The sequence below is a fragment of the Macaca thibetana genome, chromosome 6 (genome assembly GCF_024542745.1).
Source record: "Macaca thibetana thibetana isolate TM-01 chromosome 6, ASM2454274v1, whole genome shotgun sequence".
In the NCBI taxonomy this organism is placed as follows: domain Eukaryota; kingdom Metazoa; phylum Chordata; class Mammalia; order Primates; family Cercopithecidae; genus Macaca; species Macaca thibetana.
In genome coordinates this window covers 12,465,080-12,487,864 of record NC_065583.1, presented here as the reverse complement: position 1 = coordinate 12,487,864, position 22,785 = coordinate 12,465,080, and the positions used below count along the sequence as shown (strand labels likewise).

At 42.1% G+C, this 22,785-nt stretch overlaps 1 protein-coding gene and 1 long non-coding RNA gene across 2 annotated transcripts in view; one reads left to right on the top strand and one right to left on the bottom strand.

The window, feature by feature from the left end:
- SLIT3 (slit guidance ligand 3) overlaps nucleotides 1-22,785 on the bottom strand; it is a 641,932-nt gene that overhangs the window by 580,519 nt on the left and 38,628 nt on the right. The window contains exons 2-3 of the mRNA XM_050794632.1: nucleotides 12,888-12,959; nucleotides 6,237-6,308 (exon numbers count right to left, since the gene is read on the bottom strand). Of these exons, the coding sequence (XP_050650589.1) occupies nucleotides 6,237-6,308; nucleotides 12,888-12,959 (144 nt within the window). The remainder of the gene's footprint in view (nucleotides 1-6,236; nucleotides 6,309-12,887; nucleotides 12,960-22,785) is intronic.
- LOC126957140 (uncharacterized) lies at nucleotides 418-12,919 on the top strand. The gene is made up of 3 exons (XR_007726666.1): nucleotides 418-501; nucleotides 12,538-12,723; nucleotides 12,839-12,919. It is a non-coding gene; the product is annotated as an uncharacterized LOC126957140 (long non-coding RNA).

Here is a 22,785-nt window from a genome sequence, read left to right as displayed (position 1 = left end):
ATATGGGCTTCAATCATAATCCTTTTAACTGCTTATTTTTTAAGTGAAATAAATTTCCCTGTAGTTTTAGAATGGTGGGGTAAAATAGCTTTTTTTTTTTTTTTTTTTTTTTTTTTTTTAAAGCTTTAAGACTCTAGAGCTCATTCTTGTTTTGGCAAAGCAATGAGAAACATGGCCTTGTATTTTCCAAGATTTGACTCTTCTGGTGAATTGTAACATACTTCTCAAGGAGTTCTCTTTTTATTTCTACCATTGTTCCTTTTCTGATCAACTACTCCCAGAAGTTTCTTACCAATGTTAGACCTTTCCTAGGAAAAGAGCCTCATTTTCATTTGAAGAATGTATAAGCCACAGAATGTTTCAAGTATTATCAGTCATTATTACATCATGGTTCCTTTGTACTGAACATGAATTGGATCTGATAGAACTCCCTTCTATATTTGGCAGCTTTTCTCAGATTGGCCACTGTGTTTTCCAATGAGTAGAGATGGGTAATTTAAGGTATGCACTCTTCTCAGGGTCCTAAGAACTGTAGCTGTCTTCCCTCTGCTTTCTCCCACACAGATGAGATACCACAACAGTCTTGAAACCATCTATTGGGGATTCACTGAATTACTGTTCAAACTAATTTTATTGTAGATGTTGTGTATGTCTTTGGTTTTGCTATCCTAGTTGTTCAGCATGTTTTTATTTGAGAGGTGAAATTTCCACTATCAAACCAACCTTGCCTTCTTTGAATAAGCCAAATTTCGTTGGAATATATTATCCTTTTCAGGTATAACTGAATTCATTTGCTAGTATTTTGTTGGGAAATTTGTAAAAATATTCATGAAAGACATTGGTTTATGTTTTTATCTTGAAATGTCCTTACTGGGTTTTGTTCTCAAGGTTATGCTAGCTAAATAGACAAATGTTCATTCTTTTTTAGAATTAGTTTGTATTAAGTTGATATACTTTATTCCTTAAAACTTTGTTAGAATTTTTTGCTAAAGCCATCTGAGCCTAGATTTTTTGATGAAATGTTTTAAATATTTCTCTAATTGATATAAGACAGATTTTCTATCCCTTCCTGTTTGTTTTCAATTTCATTTACTCTTCAAAATCATTGAGATAAACTTGTCCAAAGGCTGCTCTTCTTATCATTTTAATGTTTATAATATCCATAGTTACATCCTCCTTTTTATTCTTCATGTTGATAATTTAGCCTTTTGTTTTTTGATATGTCTTGTCAGTGTCTGTAATTTTAGGTGCTTCAAGAATTAGTTTGGCTTTTTAGAATTTTTCTATTATACATTCATTTCTATTTCATATACTTCTGCTCTTAATTTCCTTTGTTCTGTTTTGTTGTTTTTGCCCTAACTTCGTAAGAATAATATTTTAATCAAGATACGTACTTCTTTTAAAATATGTACTATACATAATATATACCATAAATTGAATAATATAGCTTAAAGGCTTTACATTTTCCTCTGAGCATAGCTTTGGCTACAATCCACACATTGTGATACACTGTATGTTTATTAACATTCAGAAAAATATGTTCTAATTTCCACTGCAGTATGTTCTTCGACTCAGAGTATTTAGAGGTATATTACTCAATCTCTAAATATTTTGGATTTTTCTAGTTTTTTAAATTAACTTCTTGATTATTCCTGCTGTCAGAGAACATGCTCCATATGACATCCTTTGATATGTGTTGACTTGCTTTCTTGATCTGTTCATAATAAAACTTTCATATGTTCTTGAAAAGATTTCTATTCTATGTTGTTTTGAGTGTTCTCTATCAATTACATCAGGTTTAAAAATATTGTTAATATTCTATATTTTTACTAAGAATTGTATCTCCTTGTTCTATTAATTACCAAAAAGTGTATCTTAACTATGATTATAAATTTGTCTACTTTTTTTAGTTCTGTATTTGCTTTCCATATTTTCAGGCTATGTTTTTAGACACATACAAATACAGATTTGGTATATCTTCCTGGTTTATTTCCTATTTTACCATTATAAAATTCTCTCTTTATATCTAATATTTTTTCTTTAAATTCTATATTATCTTTAATCGAGTGACACTAACCTTTCGGTTAGTGTTTTCATGCTATCATTTTCATTTTTTTACTTTCAAGTTTTCTCCATCCATATATTTAATGTTATTATTTTGTAAAAAGCATATGTTTGGTATTTTTAAAATACACTCTGACAATCTATGTTTTTTAATTGGAGAATTAGTGCATTTACATATAAAGTAATATGATATATTTATGTTTAAATGTATCATCTTACTGTTGATTTCTATTTGTTCTATGTTCCTTTTCCTTCTCTTTTATCCTTCATTTTAATTAACTACATATTTTGTATCATACTGTGCTCCTTTTCCCTCGGACTATCATAATTTTTTGACTATTTTTTTTAGAGGCTATGCTACAGATTTCAACATACATCTTTGACTTAATAAGGCAATAAATATTAGCACTATGACTTCCTGAATAATTTAAGGATCTTAGAACATTTTAATTCCATTGACCCTTCCAATTTTGTGGTACTGCATCTATTCTATTCTAAGCTTTTTTTGAACTTAAAAGTTGACTCCCATGTTTTTCTTGACATTGACTTTTTGAAAAGACCAGGGCAACTGTCTCAAAGAATATCCCACCTACAAAATGTGTTTGTTTCCTCTTGGTTTAACTTTTTCCTCTATCCCATCCACTTTCTGGAAGTCAGAAGTGAGATCTAGCTAAATTAGGTTTAGGTAAATATATTAAGCAAAGTGCTTCATAGGTTATACTTTGAGTTTTATATTTTATCACATCACATTTTATAATTCTAACTTCATAATATTCTCACATAGATTCCATGAGATGGTATACGTAAAGTGCCTGACATGCTATCTGACGTAGGATAGTTAAAGAGCAGAATTTCTCAGTTTTGGCACTAGTGACATTTTGGACTGAATAATTCTTTGTTGTAGGGCCATCTTGTGCATTTAAAAATGTTTAGAGATACTCCTGTACTCTATCTGCTAGGTAGCATCTCCCAGCTGTGACAATTAAAAATGTATCTAAACATTGCAAGTGTCCTCTGGAAGACAAAATTAGGCCCAGCTTAGAATCACTTATATAGGACAAAAACTCAAGTGTTTTGATAAATATTCCTCAAGCAGTTACTATCATGCCTTGCTCAAGGCTGTGAGATTAGGAGCTAAATGGGACATGAATCTTGACCTCAACATTCATGGTTTTGAGAAGAAACAATCCAGAAAACAGGGAATTAAAATATGGTGTCATAAGTGCTGTGATAGGAAGACACCTGTTTTATGAGAGTAGGGGCACCTAACTCCGCCAGAGGCATAGGGTCCTTTCACGGAGGAATAGGGAATTCTGAATTGAGACCCAGAGGACAGATTTCCTTTTCCTTTCCCAGGAAGACCCAAGAGAACAAACCAATAATGACTACTCAGAGTGGAAATAAACCCTCCAGAAATGAAGTATCATAACCCCTAATATTTCCAGGCTCTATCTTAGAATATGATCAATAAAGATTTATCTATTACCAAATACAGAGACACAGATAAGGTGAGCCAGGAGTAAGAGCTAGAGATGGCACAATCCACCGCCATCTTGTTAATAGCAAATGTATTATGTTTTCCAATTCTATATCCCCCCGTCTGTATGAAAACAGAATGAATAACCAAAACCAGATTAACGCCAATCAGGATTAATGTCACACACATCCCTTCTTGCTAACACTGAAAGGTATTATGAGAATGACTATTCAACTGTGTATATGAACCCAGTTGCCTGTGTTTCCAATCTTCTTCCTGATTAAGTACTTCTTCAGATCACTTGCAGTAGAAGTCAGAGATTGGCTAGCTGTTCACTAAGCTTGTTTCCTCTGCTTCCTGGGCACACAGCTCAACCATCTTTCCTCCATCCTCTGCAGCTTCCTGTGGCCACATGACTGAGTTCTAGCCCAAAGTATGTGAGACTGGAAGTGACATGTACTTCTTGAAATCTGAAAACCTCCCATGTGAAATTTTTCATGCTGTTTTCTCTTCTCCTGGCTTGATGCAGACAAACATTGTCACCTTGAAAGCCAAGATTTAAGGAGGGTAAAGTCGAGGAGAGGAAGAAGACTTTGTCCCTGAGTCTCCACTTGGAGAAGGGAGGCCTTATCAGCAATGCCCATATTGAGTTTTAGATGAATAAGAAGTAAACGTCCACTGTGTTAAGTCACTGAGATTTGAGGGTTTATCTAGCACAGCAGCTAGCATTACCCACCTAATACACCAACACGGAGAAATAATCAGGTTTCCTCTGCAACTGTAATCCATTCAGTTCCCCCAGACATGCATGGGTATTTCAGCCTTGTTCACCAAGCCAAAGAAAAAGAGGCTTTGCCAAAATATTTCACCGATACTCCCTGGAGTTAAATGTTTAGGTGAGAGGCTACTCTCAGGGCCCTTACTAAAGATTACACTTCATCTAATATCTGCTGCACATGAGTATGGAATAACATCATCTTTCATGTCAGACAGAAGTGGCTTTGAATCTTGGCTCCCCTCTTGACCATTCTTTGACTCAGTCTCTCTGGGTCTGTTTCTTCATCTGTAAAATGAGGGTAATTACACCTCATAGGAATTTTGTGGCAACAAAAAATACAAAAAGCATGTAAAACACTGGCATAGTTCCTGGCATGTCCAAGGTACTCAATTAGTTCCTTCCCCAAAACAAGGAAATTAATGAATTGGGAATTTTCTTCACTCTTCTAATCAGTAGACTAAGGAGTGGCCCTTTTCACAAAGGACCATGTGTTGATCTTTGTGTAGAAATGCTGAATATTTCATACAAAGGAACCAGGTTCAACAAATACTTTTATGTTCTCTTTGGTCTAAATAAGAACTTGAGAGTTAAGAAACTTAAAAATAAACGTGTAAACAGAGACAACATTCAGTCTTTTTATAACCATTTTCCCTTGCAAGAAATAAATGTCATATTTTCAAACCAACACCAGCAGAACATATGCTGGGATTTGACCCAGAAGGAGAACAATGAATGAGACGGTTCACACAACAGAGAGGGAGGAAGGCATTTTTCTGGGTAATACTAATTGATGTGCAATGGGGACCTTTGCTGTTCTTATGTGGCCCCAGATAAATTGATTCCGGTGGAAAAGATGGCACATCTCAAAGCTAAGTAGTCAGGGGCAGGCATGCCACCTTACCCAAGCCCACCTCTGTAAATGAGATTTGGCAACCAGACAGGTAAACAGAGCACAGTTCTTTTAAGGAAGCCGGCAGAGCTGTGAGCTGTTGCAGCTTCATCCTTTTGACTGCAGGAGAAAGAGGCTGAAATGTCAGGGCAACCAAGATTCAGAGAGAACTTTGAAGAGAGCCACCCACCAGCATGACTAAGTGCTCTTGGGGACAATCCCTGCTCAGAGGGCAGAAAGCAAATATCCAGATGTTATGAGCTGCCAGATGTGATTAACAGAGGAAAGGTGAAGTCGCCTACTTAACCATCTGAGCAGCCCTCCTCAAAGTCATCCAAGAGTTTTCTGCAAAAGTATTCATCAACAAAACAAATGGAGGCTCCAACCGTCTTCCATTCCCATCCCTTTTCCTCTCTCCCTCTCATTGAGTCAGAACAGTGGCCTATTTTTAAACCACTGGCAATGCATTCTCTCGTGGAAACGTGGGGGCTTCTTGACACAGGCTGATGCTCACTCACAGGAGATACAAGCGCTCTGAAGGCTGCGCCCACTCACCAGTCCTTCCTCTCCCACAAGAGTGGGGCAGAGAACACTCAGGGAGGAGAGGGCCTCAGGAGGGAGCTTCTGCCCGTGCAGAGGAGTAGGGAGTATCTGATGCCGGATTTCATGACAGGGTAACTGCAGGCTTCCCTCCTCCGTGGAAGGGAAGGCTTACACTTGGTTAAAAACCAGCCTCTTATACAGGTACCAAGACAGAACTCAAGCCTGAGAAGAAGGGAAACAAACCCTGGAAGCTGATTCTAGCAACTTTTACAGAAAAGGAGTGTAAGTAGATGTCAGTGTTTCTTTAACATGCATCTAATGTGCCTTAAGTATAATAGCAAACATTTTATTAAAACACTGGAGACCTTTCTAAACAAGGTCATAAGGCCAATTTACAAAAAAAAAAAAAAAAAAAAAAAAAAAAAAAAAAAAAAGGCACTAAAATTAAATAAACACTTTAAGAAAGGAGGTTGTGCTGTACTTACAGTCGCTCAAGCTGCTTCAGGTCCTGGAAGGCGCCTCTCTCGATGACGCTGACCTGGTTGTCTTCCAGATGCCTACAACCACAGAGACAGCAATGACTAAGAACAAAGCTGGGCTCAAGTACCCTCATACTAGGCTTTGTGCCATGCAGGTATGGTCACTCAGCCCCTCCCATGATTGTCAGGGTCCCTTCAACTGGGATCAGTCTGATGGGACAACATAACTCATATCCCAGCTTGGTGTCACGGTAACCAGGGTTTCGCCGCCTGCATACTTCTACCTGACAGATTGGTTTCCATGCCTCTATTTTAAGAATGTTCTCAGCAAATGTCCCCCCAAGCACTGCAGGATGTTGCGCAGAAAAGGAAGAGGTAAAAGCTGCTCTTTATAAAAACCACACATAGATTCAGCATCTCTTCCCTGGGAGCTCCCTCCTCCAAGGATTCAAAAATACTTCATTGAAAAGGGCCTTCCCTGCTCACCCTAGTAGAAAGGGTGAGGCTATTGTGAAACGATTAGCTGTCCCTAAGAAAACCAGCCTGGTCCCAGCAACTCCTCTCACCAAGAGTCCAGCTAATCCCAACCTCATGATGATGGTCCTAAAAGATCAGGCTCCCTCCCTCCAGCCACACGCTTCACTCACCCGCCTAAGTCCTCCAAGCAGGTGATTACAAATCCTAAACACTCTGTGTAAGTGAATTGGGTTCATGCATGCAGTATATCCAAAGAATTCAGCATATAATGAAATGTTTGTTTCCTTAACTTAAAAAAAAATGGCCACTTAAATGGATGAGCTGAACAGCAGAGAAGAGAAGCAATGAAGCTATGCAGCTTCCATTGGGGGCTGACCTTAGGCTGGGAAATGACAGATTGCACATGGTGGCTGACTGGGACTTAGCGGGGATGCATTGTGATCAGAGAATGTTTCTTTAGAGAGTGGAGTTTAGGAAGGGCCGTGGATTCCTCTGGATTACACAAGAGGAGAGGTGCGCACAAGCACCTAAACAAATGGCAGATGGAGAGGAAGAGCAACCCTGGGAAGCTGGGAAGGCTGCATCTTCATATCAAACTGAATGCTCCATGACAGTCTCTCCCTATTAGACGTTTCATAACCTCCTGCACTTCTCAGCCTTAACACTTGGACCCTTGTGTTTAGTTCCCAAGTCTATTTTCCCCACTGTGCCTAAGGAGCAAGAAGATAGACATTCTGCCCATCATCCTATTCCCAGTCCTAACACAGTTGCCTAGCACAGCAGGCACTTCATCAACGCTTACTGAATGAATGAAACCTACAGAAGACTTTGGGCCACGGCACATACCGACTGTATATGTGTCTGGGACAGGTAACTGTATTTTGTTTGGGCTTGATATTTTACATTTTTGTGAATTTGTTGCCAACAGTTGAAAATCGGGATATTTCACATGTATACACACCCATACCCCACAAAAGAAACTCCTTTTGAAAAATCAGCTCTCACATTTCCAAATATCAGTTGAGCAGGAGTAGAACGTCAGGCGAGGGTACCCAGCCCCACAGTTTGCCATGTCCTCATCCGCTCTGCTTCTCACATTTCTATTGCTTCTGGCCCCTCACAAGCTCCTCACTTAACAGCTGTAGAAACGATTGAAGGGAGAGGCTAAAAGACTTGCCCGAGGAGAAATTATTTATGCCAATTCCCACAGCCAGGTAGGGTGGGCCTTCTAACTCCCACTCAGGTGAGCGTACCAGATTTAGTTTAGAAGCCCTGTTTTGCTTGCACATTAGCTGATGATGTAAGAGTGGGTTAACTAGTCAACCTCTCTGAGATTCAGTTTCCTCATTTGTAAAATAGAGAAAATAAAACATTGCAAAAGTTCTTCGAGAACAAAAACGAAATAAGGAAATCATGTGGCCCAGGTTCTGCTATATGATTAGAGGCTTAAGAAGTGTTGGCCAGGTGCGGTGGCTCACTCCTGTAATCCCAGCACTTCGGGAGGCTGAGGCAGGTGGACCAGGAGGTCAGGAGTTCAAGACCAGCCTGGTCAACATGGTGAAACTCTATCTTTACTAAAAACACAAAAATGAGCTGGGTGTGGTGGCACATGCGTGTAATCCCAGCTACTCGGAAGGCTGAGGCAGGAGAATTGCTTGAACCCAGGAGGTAGAAGTTGCAGGGAGCCAAGATGGCACCACTGCATTCCAGCCTGGGTGACAGAGCAAGACTCTTTGTCCAAAAAAAAAAAAGGCCTGGAGCAGTGGCCCACGCCTGTAATCCCAGCACTTTGGGAGGCTGAGGCAGGCAGATCATGAGGTCAGGAGTTCGAGACCAGCCTGACCAACAAGATGAAACCATCTCTACTAAAAATACAAAAATTTAGCTGGGCGTGGTAGCATGTGCCTGTAATCCCAGCAACTCAGGAGGCTGAGGCAGGAGAATCACTTGAACACAGGAGGCGGAGTTTGCAGTGAGCTATGATTGCGCCATTGCACTCCAGCCTGGGTGACAGAGCAAGACTCTGTCTCAAAAAAAAAAAAAAAGAAGTTTTTCCCTTCTCTTGTCTTCCTTTTCCATTCTACCATATGCAAGGAGGGCCTTGGAATGCTAATAGTCTCACACTAGCACATCATGCTAAATAGGGTCCCACTTCAACACTAGTGACTGGGGGTTTCCTGAGCTAAGTTTTTACTATCCATCCACCAATCAAATCAATCACAGACTTTGTAGTCATTATTTCCTTGCTGGATAACAAGATCAACTCTAGGGTATTGTAAGTACCACATTCCCTCCGAGTTTCTGAGGGAGCCTAACTCACCCCTTCTATAATGAATTAGTTCTATGCTAATGAATCTAACACTTCAAGTTTCTTTCAGAGAGGGGAAGAGAAGAGATGCAAGGATATCTATATGAGATACACCGTTTCCACCTTGTGCAGGTCCTGGAAAGCTGACTTATTGGCTTCATCAAGAAGCTGGGTTTGTTTTCCTCCCAAGACAAGTTCTCACTGTGTCACCCATGCTGGAGTGCAGTGGTGCAAGTTGCTGGGACTATAGGTGCACGCCACCATGCTCAGCTAATTTTTTTTGGTGGGGGGTAGAGATGGAGTTTTACAATGTTGCCCAGCCTGGGGAGCCCTGCCCAGGCTGGTCTCAAACTCCTGAGCTCAAACAATCCAGCCGCCTCGGTCTTCCAAAGTGCTGGGATTACAGGCATGAGTCACTGCATGTAGCCATCAAGACCATCAAGAAATTTTTTGACTTCTGAATTCCTGTCAGGTTCAGCCAAAGAGAGGCACCAGCAGGAGATCAGAGGGTGGAGGAAGACTGTGGTTGGGGGATTTACTCTTCTCCACCCCTGCCAAGCCACTTCAGGCTGACTGCATCCCTCTACCTAACGCTACAGCTCCCTACTTTTGCCAGGCTCTGAAAACCACTTCCTCCCTGTGCTCCTTGAGGCCCAGGGCACAGTAGTGGCCCCGTTTTGACTCTGGCCTCAAGGAACTGCACTATCTCCTCTAGGTTTCTCTTCACCTTGCCCACACCTCTAAAGAAGTCTTTACTTCACTCTCCTCATTTGCCCTCTTTTCTGCTGGGACCCTCACTGCCAGGTATCTATGTCCCTTCCAGATCTACTTCCTAGTTCCATCAGAGTCCAGCCTAGAACCTGGCAATCAGAGGCTCAACAAATCAATATTTGATGAATAAATGGATCAGTGAACGAATGAGTTAAGATCCTCCCATCCAGACTTCTGGGCTGAGATGCGAGCCAGGAGCAAGCACTAAAAGCCATTGATACCTTCCCCACATTTTCAGACAGGGGATCCAGGAAGGGCTGGACATCCAGAAGGGCTGTCCACGGATGGAGTCTGTTCTGAATTAGAACAGAGCCTGTGTTCATTTTCAGCTCTTTTGCAATTTTTTTTTTTTTTTTTTTTTTTTAGCTTTAGCACTGGATCAGGATCAGAAATCGCCCCCCTTGTGATGATGGCTGGGGTGGAGTTTAACTTTTTTATTAACCCCATTTGGGATAAAGCTGGCTCCCACATTGTAAGCATAGCAGAACCCTTAGACTACCAAGAAATGAAACATAATTTATACCATCAGAAGAGACTTTTTCCTACTCCCACCCCATGGGAGAAAAAAAAAAAAAAAGTCCTGGGCAATTCTTCTATCTTCTCCTTAAATGCTCTTCGTTTGGGGAAAATCGCCCTGGGTTGAGACCGAAGTGCCTCAATCTCCATTTTATCTGCTTTTGCCCATATTAACAGTTTGACATAGAAATGGGTGGCCAATTATTCAAGACTACTGAATCTTTTCTAGCTTCTCTAGAAATTGTAAATAAGAAACAGATATGGGGAATGTGCCAAGGTGTGAAAAAAATCTTTTAAAAAAAGATAGTTGTCTAGGTTACTCAGCTAAAAAGAATAGATTGAGGAAAAATATGGTAAAAATGTCTGGATATTTTATTGGTGTTAGTTAGAAAGCATTTCAGCTATTCCACCAGGCAGATTCTTTCACAGTAATAAAGGGCCACTTGAATGGGATTGTCTTTGAGTTGATAAGGAAGATAATGAAACAGAGTATATTAATAGTCTACGGGGGGGGGGTGGGTTTAGGGGAAGGCTTTTTGGCATTGCTTATCAAAATAAGAGAAATGTACCAATTAACTGAAAAGATAAACTGTAGTCAAAGGAATGTTGCAGACCATCCAGGGGATACTAAAACAATCTTTTGTGATTATTTTAAACTTTCTATTTGCAGAGAGCAGACACGAAAATTGGAGTTTTTATTAGTCTTTCTGATGTAACACTAAGAAAATCAAAGGGTTGTTTTTGACTTTGTTAGAAAACGAAGCATTAGGTGAAATTTCTGACTTGTAATCTCTCACAGACGCAGGGGAAATAAATTTTTAAAAAAGTGAGAAGGTAAACAAGCGTCTATTTGTTAACCTGGCAAATGACATAGAATCAGTTGTTGTTACCTATACCTCTTCAATAACAATCGCCCTAAAACTGAACCATGAAATTCCCCCACCCTGATCCCAGTCTCGACTCTGATCCACGCACACCTTGTCAGAACTACCAGTCACTTGACAGACACATGGCTGCTGAGGCAAAAGACTTGGCACAGGGTGTGCCTTCCCTTTGAGGTTTGAGACCAAAGATGGAGAACATGTCCATGTGGAGAGCACCTGCAAGCTGGAGGCCCAGGATTCAGATTCCCCATGTCTCCACACATGTGTACGTAAGAGAAGCTCAGACAAGCCCCCACATTAACAGTGCTGCATTTACAAAATGGGTAGACTATCACTGTCTTAGTTTTCTCAGCTTTCTATAATGCGAATACACAGTGGCACTGCATGGAGGTTAGAAAACGCAGAGTCCGGGTTCCAATTCCAACTCCTTCAGTCACCTGCTCTGTAGAGTTGGGACTACTTACCCTATCCATGCCTCTGGTTTTCTCTGTTACAATTAGGGGCTCATAATAATGCCCACCTTGTTTGTTACCACTATGTAATACTGTGCTGGGCCCATCAAAGTATCAGGTCCATCATCATTACTAACAACTCAGTCAGAAAAGAAAAACAATGTTGTAAAATTAATGCTTCACAAGTAATCCTGAGAATAATCAGAAAATGCTACAACAATGAAGCACTACATGTATAACTATGAGAGCTGAAAATACTTCTAACTACGTATTCCCTGTACTGCAAATGAGAAAACTGAGGCCCAAGGAGGAAAAGTAGTCTGCCCAAGGTTTCATGGGTAGCTAATTCTGAATCAGGACCAGAGCCTGGTACTTTCTGAACCAAGTACAAAATTCATTCTATTTATTATATAGGGCTATTAGTAAAAAGGAGGTAGCTTCAGGTACCAAGACTTTAGCTGTTACTTCTAGTAACAATTTGCCAGCTAAGATTCCATGGCATACAAATACCAAGGCGGTGGCCAATTGGCCCAGACTGTACGTCTTACCTGGAGCCATGTTTATGGGTCAAAATTAACCAAGTAAAGAAGGAAAAAAAAAGATCTAAATTGCTTTTTCCTGTACCTCTAAATGTCTTAGACTTTTCGACAGACAAGCACTTGGTAAGTTTCTTATCACTCACAGACTTAAGGATGGATGAAAGTGTTCAATATTCAGCAATGAAACCTAATATTCCTTGCTCCCCCAGTCCATCAATGCCCATCTCAAATTTTGCTACCTGTCTGCACAGCTGTGGGTGTTCAGCAAGGGCGCTGACCCTTTCTGATACTCTCCTCCCCTCCCCTCCATTAAGCTACGAGACAGATAACTTTTGTCCCGATTGCTCTTTTAATGCACAGGCTGGAGAAGAAATTATCATCTCTATGGAAGGGAAGCATGGTTAGTCAACCTGACATCGCTGTCATCCTAGAAACTGGGCATGCTGATTTATTCGTTCATAGCCTTCCGCTTTCCCTATCACTGGAACTAAGTTCTTCCATCCATCCAGCTCAGCCAGCAGCATCTAGACACGGACTGTGATACCTGTGAGCACGTGGGTACACTAATGAGGGGTTTTCTGCTGCAGAATGGTGAATTCCTGTTGTCCAGGGCTTGGGAGTGTGGTGTCAGGGGCAGTGGAACATTTTTTTTTTTTGCAAGGCTGAAGAGCTAAAAATGAAAACGCACCCGAGAGCCATCAACTACTTACAAGACTCGGAGGTTCTTGAGCCCAGCGAAGTCCATCTTGGTGATCCTGGTGATATTATTTCTGTCCAGGTCACTGCAATGGAGAGCAAATTCAGGTCAGATTTTTGTGGGTTACAATCACAGTCTATTTAATCCAGACTGGCTTGGACTGAAGGGACGTTGCTTGTCCAGAAGGCGGCAATTCTGATGATTAACGATATCCCTTGAGCATGCCCGGCTAACCTTAAGGATATTGTATGGAATAAACCATTCATTATGCACATAGCAGACCTCTGTTATGTTTAACTGCCTGCCTTCTGTGGTCCCTTCTTTAGGTAACACATTTTTCTGTTGAAGTTTCCCCTCCCCCAGATCTCAGATCATGTCATACAAATGGGGCTGACCCCTCTTCCCAGCTCTAGGCACTGGCCTCTGATCCAGGCCAGGCTGGTAAGTATCTTCAGTCTCCCTGACCACAGCAATTGTTTCAGAAATGCCTAAATGACTCAAAATCCCAATAACTGCTTATCTGCTGGGATTGCTAAGCTGTTCAGGGTAGCCAGAAGCCATCTCGCCACCACAAAAACAGTGAGCAGATGGTGCTCTCCTGTGAATGTCCAGACCCACTCATGCCTGAAGCCAATTACCTCTGTATTTTGAGAGTGTATGACCCATTCTATCCCATCTCTCCTATATTTTGATTTAAACCAGTTTGAGTTGAATTTTCTATCACTTAAAATCAAAAGAATTTGCCTGACTTTGGTATGTAGCTAGAAACTAACAAGACAAAAATTGTCTATTTTCCAACTACTTTGCAAACTCCCTGAGGGCGAAGGACATATCTCATTTAACTCCATACCCAACATGGTAGATAGAGTATGTGCTTGGCACACAGCAGAGGTAACTTCACTCATTTCACATGTTAGGTCAAGACATTTGCATGGATTACTCCTGCCTCAATTTACAGGCTTACGCTCCTGAATATAGCCCCAAAGAGAAGGATTTGCCGTAGAAGAGCTGAAGTGGTGGTGGTGATATTTAAGTGAGGGTGGAGGGCAGCACGGATGATGGAAAAACAGTTCAGAAAAACCGAAGTCACGAATGAGCCTGTGAACAACTGCATGAATATTCCGTGTTCACTAAAATAATCTAACAAGACTGAATGCCAAAAAAAGGAACCATGAATAATACGCTATAGTTCTCAATAATAGATGCTGAATAATTGATCTCTACAGATTATGCCCTCTTTAACCCTCACTTTTCAGGGTTTTGGCCCTTGGACTTTCAACAAGGTATCTGTGAATTATCTTTTCTTTCTGAACATTTTTATACTAAGAGCCATTTTTCCAACGATGAATCCCCATCCAAACGTTCATCTCTTCTTCGCTTCTCCTAGTCGCTTCCTAAAGATGCCACCCTGCAATTATGCCTCCTTTATACAGTTGCATAAAATGAACAGGGAAGGAATTTTCAGATTCTAGCACTTTATATATATAAAAATAATCGAGTTTGAGGAGGGATTACTCTCCTGATATCAGACATAATACTGAAATAAAAATCAAGTGAGTCCTTGAGTAACCTCGCACAGGTACCTCCTCCTTTTCTCCTTGAGTTTTCCAATACCTAAAACAGCATCAGAGTTGTTTCTGAACTAGCTTGTGATGGAGAAAAGCAGCATTTAGACTTCTCTGGCTAATTTGAGTGCTGGTTTAGAAAAAAAAAAAAAAAGCATAGCAAGAATTACCCAGGAAAATAAAGGGTTATCCATGCAGGGATGGGAAACCTGCAGACAGAAATCTGTACACACTCCAAAGCATCACACGTGTTCTTCTTACCTCCCATCTGAATTCAGATGGATGTCTGGGGACCTTGACAACTGTGAATATGACAATGCAACTAAGGGTTTAATTACCAGGACACAGCATGGTATCTCAGCAGCTTGTGCCAGCATCTGCAGCACCAATATTTTCAATGAATATTTATTATGTCAAAGCACACCGAGTGCACTGCTGAAATGCTGAGGATGTGGCGGGGGGCAGAGGGTGTGCTGTGGGACCGTCTCTGGCACAGTGTTCGTGTTTGGGAGCTGAGCTTCAGAGGCAGGCAGTCCTGAGCTTGAATCCCTGTCCTGCCACTGACTGAGTGATCTAATGGCAGTGCACTTCATCTCTGAGGTGCAGTTTCTCCATTTACAAATGAGGCCAACAATCTTGACCTCAGGAGCTTTGATGAGGGTTAAATGAGATGATGTACACACAGCACTTATCTAGCACTTGTTAAGCGCTCAATCACGGCAGCTATTACTGTAATTAGTTGAAGCGCATCTCTCGCATCTCAACTCTGAAATTTCAGTTCACCAACAGAAGCTGACAGCCCCGTACCCCAAACTTTGTGCCTATAGATGAACGCTGGGGTCCCCAAGACACTCCTCGTTGGTGTGCTCTCTTCCTACACGTAAAAAGAGGGGTCTATTTTGTGGCTGAAAAATAGAATAATGGGGCCAAGAGTGCCCCCCCAGCCCACTGCCTGTCCTTTGCAGCATTTCTGTGACCCCTCTTTCCATGGTATCTGAGTGCAAGTGACACAGGGACTATGGAGGAGGAAAGGGCTCTCCCCTCCCACTGAGCTGTGCTGCCTGCCTCTGCCCACCTCCCAAACACACATACCCCCAGGAAGTCCAGGGAGCACGTGGACTTTGAGGTGAGATACCTCTAGCCCCCAGCTCCACACAGTCGGGTCTGGGTGAGTTTGAGTAACTTACTTTCCTTCTCCAGGCCTGCATGCTCTGCAGGAGCTTTGTCTCCTACTTGCAGGACACTGGATGATGAGAAACACAAAGCTGGGGCTTCAACACACGTGGTTAGAAATGGGAATGGATTACACTCACCCTGAGGAGAGGCTGCCTGTCCCAAGGCCAGCCCCCACTGTCCCTGCCCAGGCTCCTCCAGACCTTTATGACCTTCAGCTCTGGCCTCAAGGGAGTCAGTGTATGTCAGCCTGGGATGGGTTCTGAACTGTCAGCAGGAGGGGTGATCCTGGATGGGGGCCAAGGACAGTGTCCAGATGTGGATATGGGAAGTGTGGTGGTCTCCAAACATGTCTGTCACTTCTTTTTTTTTTTTTTTTAATACACTTGCTATCAAGAGGTGATATCTATGCCAATTTCCCTTGAACTTCAGCAGGCTTTGAGACTGCTGGACAAACAAGACTGTGGCAGAAGTGATGCTGCAGAGCTTCTGAGGCTACCTAGAGGAGGCAATGGGGAGGGGCTCGCTCTCTCGCTCCCCTCACTTGCACTGCAGCCTTGAGCTGCCATATGAGAAAAGCAGATGATCTGAAGCCTCCATGCTGGTGAAACCACATGGAGGAGGAGGAGGAGGAGGAGGAGGAGGAGGGAGAGATGCTAGGCTTGGCTTGAGTCTTCTAGCCCAGAGGTCAGGCACATTAAGTGCAGATTCCTTTGGGACTCAGCCTCAGCCACCATCTGGTTGCAACTTATGAGAAACTCTAAGCCAGAATCACCCAACTGAATGAACCCCTCTTGAAATCCTGACCCACAGAAGCTGTAAGAGGTAACAGTCATGTACCATATGGCAATGTTTCAGTCAATGAGGACGGCATATCCGATGGGGGGGGGGTCTCATAAGATCATAATGGAGCTGAAAAATTCCTAGTGACATCGTAACGCGACGTATCACATGTTTACGTGATGCTGGTGAAAACTCGACCGCGCTGCCAGTTGTATGAAAGTACAGCACATGCAATTATGTACAGTACATAATACTTGATAATAAGTGACTGGGTTACTGGTATTTACTATGCCATACTTTTATCACTATTTTAGAGCATACTCCTTCTACTTATTTTAAAAAAATAGTTAATGGTAAAACAGCTTCAGGCAGGTCCTTGAGGAGGTGTTCCAGAGGAAGGCATTGTTATCCTAAGAGATGACAGCTCCATGTGTGTTACTGCCCTTGAAGACTTTCCAGTGGGACAAGATGTGGAGGCAGAAGACAGAGAGATGGATGATCCTGAGCCTGTGTAGACCTAGGCGAATGTGTGTACACAAGTGTCTTAGTTCTTAATAAAAAAGTTTAAAAAGTAAAAAAAATTGTAGGCCGGGTGCGGTGGCTCAAGCCTGTAATCCCAGCACTTTGGGAGGCCGAGATGGGCGGATCACGAGGTCAGGAGATCGAGACCATCCTGGATAACACGGTGAAACCACGTCTCTACTAAAAATACAAAAAACTAGCCGGGCGTGGTGGCGGGCGCCTGTAGTCCCAGCTACTCGGGAGGCTGAGGCAGGAGAATGGCGTAAACCCGGGAGGCGGAGCTTGCAGTGAGCCGAGATCCGGCCACTGCATTCCAGCCTGGGCGACAGAGCGAGACTCCATCTCCAAAAAAAAAAAAAAAATTGTAAAAGTAGAAAAATGTTTATAGAATAAGGATACAAGGGAAGAAAATATTTTTGTATAGCTATACAGTTTGTGTTTTAAGCTAAGTGTTATTATGAAAGAATAAAAAAGAAAAAATTAAAAGTTTATAAAGTTAAAAAGTTATACAGTAAGCTAAGGTTAATTTACCATTGAAGAATTTAAAAAATATTTAGCATAGGCTAAGTGTACAGTGTTTGTCAAGTCAACAGTAGTGAATAGTAATGTCCTAGGCCTTCATATTCACTCACCACTCACTCACTGACTCTCCTGGAGCAACTTCCAGTCCTGCAAGCTCCACTCATGGTAAGTTCCTATTTAGGTATACTATTTTTTATCTTTTATACTGTATTTTTTATCTTTTATACTGAATTCTCATCACTGTTACAGGGGTGAAAGTACTATATGCTGCCTTCAGGCCTGAGGAATAAAACTTCCTGCCCCTTCCTTCACACTCTCTTCTCTCTCATCTTGGGTGGGATTCAGTAGATACACTGGAGGACTCCAGGGATGGGAAATTGAAAGAGCCCAAGTCCCTGAATGACTGCATGAAACAGAGGCCTCTCCTCCTTTGGTTCCCCCACTGCCCACACCTGCCCCCGCCGCCCACGCACAATCATTTACACACATTAAACTCAGACCTATTCAAGAAATAACTCCTAAACCACTGAAATTTGAAACTATTTGTTATGGCAGTCTACAGTGGCAAATAAAGTATCTTTGATACGATAGCTTTCTATGCTTTTCTTTTTTTTTTTTTTTGAGATGAAGTCTCACTCTGTCACCCGGGCTGGAGTGTGGTGGCATGATCTTGGCTCACTGCAACCTCCGCCTCCTGGGTTGAAGCGATTCTTCTCCTGCCTCAGCCTCCCAAGTAACTGCGATTACAGGTAATTGCCACCACGCCTGGTTATTGTTTTTTTTTTTTTTTTTTTTTTTTTTGCATTTTTAGTAGAGATGGGGTTTCTTCATGTTGGCCAGGCTGGTCTCAAACTCCTGACTTGAGGTGATCTGCCCACCTTGGCCTCCCAAAGTGCTAAGATTACAGGCATGAGCCACCACGCCCAGCCTTCCATACCTTCTTCTCTTTGCAACAGTTCTGAAAGGTAGGTATTATCTTACTTCAACAGATTAAAATGCTGTAGATCAGCCTTAATAAAAGCTGGTATTTGTTGGACCCATACTATGCACGAGGTACTGTGCTGAGGACTTTGTGTTCGTTTATCTAATCCAGACAGCAACCATATACGGTAGGTACTATTATCTCATTTTTCACATGAGGAGGCTGAAATTTAGTTTCCCCCATCCCCACCCTAAGCTTAGAAGATTTTTACCAATAAAGAAATTTAACACGAGTTCACATACCAGGGAAGTAGGTAATGCCAAGATTTGAACCGGGGCTCTCTGAATGCAAAGGCCATAGTTTCACTTATCACATCCTACTGCTCATCTACCATTAGAGCATTTTTAATACTGTATCAGGTTATCTACTGAATTTTTTAAAAGAATGCATAAATAAATGCACAAACATAATAGAATTTCCCGCTCCTGTGCTTTGGAGAAAAACAAAGACATACCCACATAGCTTTGCTTCCCTCACTCCAGCCAAGACAGCACATTTGCTACCCTGTCTCCCAGTGAAGTCCTGGCCAGGGGAAGTGACGGAGCCCCTCTGCAAGCTCAAGGAGGAAGAGCTTTCTTGCTGTGTTTGCCCCTATCTGGTTTTGGTCATGTTAGTCAGCATCTGCCATGTTGCCTCTATAAACAGGCCTCACCATGGTAATTTGGATTGTTTTTCCCCATCCCAATCAGTGAATCATAAACCAATGCTGAGACTTGGAGCTTTGTGGTATTTTCACATCTGTTTGACACCTTGGGTGGGGTAGGGAGAAAGAATTCAGAACAACACTGGAAATAATGAAACAAAAATGACATTTTCTAGGTCAGGCTACTGGCCTTATCTTGGCACATGTGTATCCATACCCTTCTTTTTATTCATTCTGTGGCATTCCTGCAAAATTTTCTTCTGGCTGTGGCACATCTGGGAAGAGCAAGGAGTGAAAAAACAGCCCTCAGCAAAAGCATAGTGTGGCGAAAAGGGCTTCCATTATAAATTCAAACGGTGTGAATTTGAATCTCAACCTTTTTACTCCTTAGCCATGTGGCTTGGAGAAAGGCACTTAACTTTATGGAACTCCAGTTGTTGTTGCTGTGACGTTTGTAAAACATGACCCAAGATACCACCTCTGTCAGATTACCATGAGGCTCAATGGAGAAAGGTTTTTGTTTTTTGTTTTTTGTTTTTTGACAGAGTCTTGCTCTGTTGCTCAGGCTGGAGTGCAGTGGCGCAGTCTCAGCTCACTGCAACCTCTGCCTCCTGGGTTCAAGCGATTCTCCTGCCTCAGCCTCCTGAGTAGCTGGGATTACAGGCACCATGACCACATCTGGCTAATTTTCATATTTTTAGCAGAGACGGGGTTTTGCCACGTTGTCCAGGCTGGTCTCAAACTCCTGACCTCAGGTGATCCATCCGCCTCAGCCTCCCAAAGTGCTAGGATTACAAGCATGAGCCACGGTACCCGGCCAAGGAAGTACTTTCTAAACAGCATTCAGAGTGGTTAATTTTTCACCCACGGGCTACAACTGGTAGGGAGAAGATGCAATGGTGTAGCTTGGGATAGACTTTTAAAAAGATGTTCATCTGTAATGGTGAGATCTGTGATGGTTAGGGAGCACACCATTGCTCAGATCAGACTTTTAAGACTACCTGTCCCCTGTACACTGAGTGTTTACAATACTGCCTTCGGGGTTTCAGGAAAGAAGATCGGGTCTCAACATGAAGTAAACCTGTAGGGGCTACCACACAATGCAGTCATTCCTTATTACAAGGAATTGCAGGCAAAGTTAATTCAGGTTGGGCATGATGTCTAGGAAATCCTTGTGATGGGTAGGAGGCTGAACTACATGACCTATGGAGTCCTGTCAATAACTCTGTAACTGTCATCTTTTGGGAGCCCAGAGCCAAATGAATTTTTAGAAAATGAAATATAGCTTGGTCCTTGTTCTCAAGGAGCCTGGAGTCTAGTTGAGGAGATGTGCTAAGACTCAGGAGATTCTTAGAGAACAAGGCAAGAATTTACAAAATAAAACGTTAAGGGATGTGGTCTAAACACCAAGGGGAGTAGGCAAGCAGGAAGTCAGAAAGAAGACCTCCTGCTCCTGAATAAGCCTTTCAATGTGTGACGACTCCACATTCAAGATCCCACAGCATAGCTATCTCAATGGATTGTTCAGTTACAGATTGCAGTCCTTGCTCTACTCTTTCCCCTCCTTCTCACAACTGCACTTGAGTAGTACAAACAAACAAAAAACCAACTTGAAAAAAATTCCATAGTGTGATTTGAGGACTCCTACTCAGGAAAGGGGTACGAGGAGCCAGAATTAAGAGGCCCCCATAGCACTTCCTGACCCTTCATTTACCACCAGCAAAGAAGAGGTTCCAACCAAATCAGAACAAGTTGGCAAGGAAGCAGTGGCCTCAGTTTCAGTTATGCACTCACTACGCTTTCCACCTGAATGGACCACATCACAGAAAGGGCATGTGCTTCTTTGCTTCCCTGTGAGCTAAGCAGGGGATGGGGGAAGGATCAGACCAAGGACAGGGTATTTATCCTCCCTGAGAGCTCACCCAGGTTAGCTAGTTTTGCCACCAAAGGTTACAGTTGCACTTTATGAATGTCCATTCATTGGTTCCAGGACACTTTTCTTCCTCCTATTTCTTCTGGCTTAGAGGTGATACTTGCTCCATTGCTTCTAAGGTCTTGGGTTCTATAGCATCTATCTGAAACATACCCACACCTCTGAAATGATCCCTGTGTAAATAAATCAACTCTCCTGGAATATTCCTAATTTGAATTTTCTACCTGTTCTCTATTTCTTACTGATATACCATTCATTCATTCAACAAGTCTTCACCATTAAGTTTCAGAAATTGTGCTAAATGCTGGTATATATCTATAAACAATAGTGGCATAGTCTCTGCCTATAAGAAACTCAGAGTTGAGAGAGGAAGAAATAAAGGAGCAATTACCATCGACTATGATAAACACTCTATACCACAGGTTGGCAACCTTTTTCTTTAAAGGCTAGATAGTAAATAATTTGGCTTCCGCCAGTCATGTTTTCTATCACAACTATTCAACTCAGCTTTGTAGTGTGAGAGTAGCCTTAGACAATATATAAATAAATGAGTATGGCTGTGTGCCAATAAAACTTTATTTACAAAGACAGACCGAAGGCTGGATTTGGCCCAGGGGCTGTTGTTTATAGACTCCTGCTGTATACTATGCCAGAGGCATAAACAAAAGCTTACAGAAGAGTATGGAGGAAGGAGTATGGAGTAATTGGGGTGTAGGGTCAGGGGAGGCATCCAGGAAAAGGTGACATTTTAATTGAGACCTCAAGAAAGAGCTGGCTATATTCAGGTTGGCATGGGAATATTTAAGAGAGAAAAAGAATTTTAGGTTTAAAAAAAAAAAAGCATGTATAAAAGCCTAGAGGCATTGCCTCAGGATAACTGCCAGCAGATTTATTTGGCTGTTATAGCATGTTTCAAGAGAAACACAGGTTTTTCCTTCCTTCCTTCCTTCCTTCTTTCTTTTCTTTCCTTATTTCCTTCTTTTCTTTCCTTCCCTCCCCTTCTCTCCTTTCCTTAATTCCTTCCTTCCTTCCCTCCCCATCTCCTTTCCCTTTTTTTTAAAAATCCCTCCCTCCTTTCTTTGCTTCTTTTCTTCCTACAACAAACCTTTATTAAACACCTACTCCAGACCTGGCACTATGCTGATGGCTAAGTATAGATGGTAAAACAATAGCAAAGAAGTTCCTTTTAAAGAACTTTTATTTCTTTGCTGAATGTGGCAGACAGATTCTAAGGTGGTCCCCAGTATCACCACCTTCCCCTCTGCTTGAGTGGGCAGAACCTAGAGACCTGCTTCTAACCCAAGGAACACAAAAAAGGTGGTCAGATGTCACCTTTGTAACATGTTACATGGGACCACAATGCCCGTCTTGCTATAGGACTCTTTCTCTTGCTGGCTGTGATGAAGCAGGTGGCCATGTTTGGGAGGCCCACATGCCAAGGAACTGGAGGCAGCCTCTACCCACAACCAACCAAGAATTCAAGACAACCAGCAGGAACCTGAAGCCCTCTAATAGACTGCGAGGAACTGAAGTCTCCCAATAACCTTGAAAGCTTGGAAACAGGTCCTTCTCCAGTCGAACCTTCAGATTAGACCACAACCTCAACCAAACCCTTATGTACAGCCTTATGAGACCCTGAAGCAGAGGGCCCAGACAAATGGAAGGTGCTGAATGTGTGTTGTTTTAAGCCACCAAGTTTGCTACAAGATCATTATACAACAATAAAAACACGGGGAAGATAGGCCACCACAAATAAACAAGGAGACTACAGATTGCAATATGGGCATA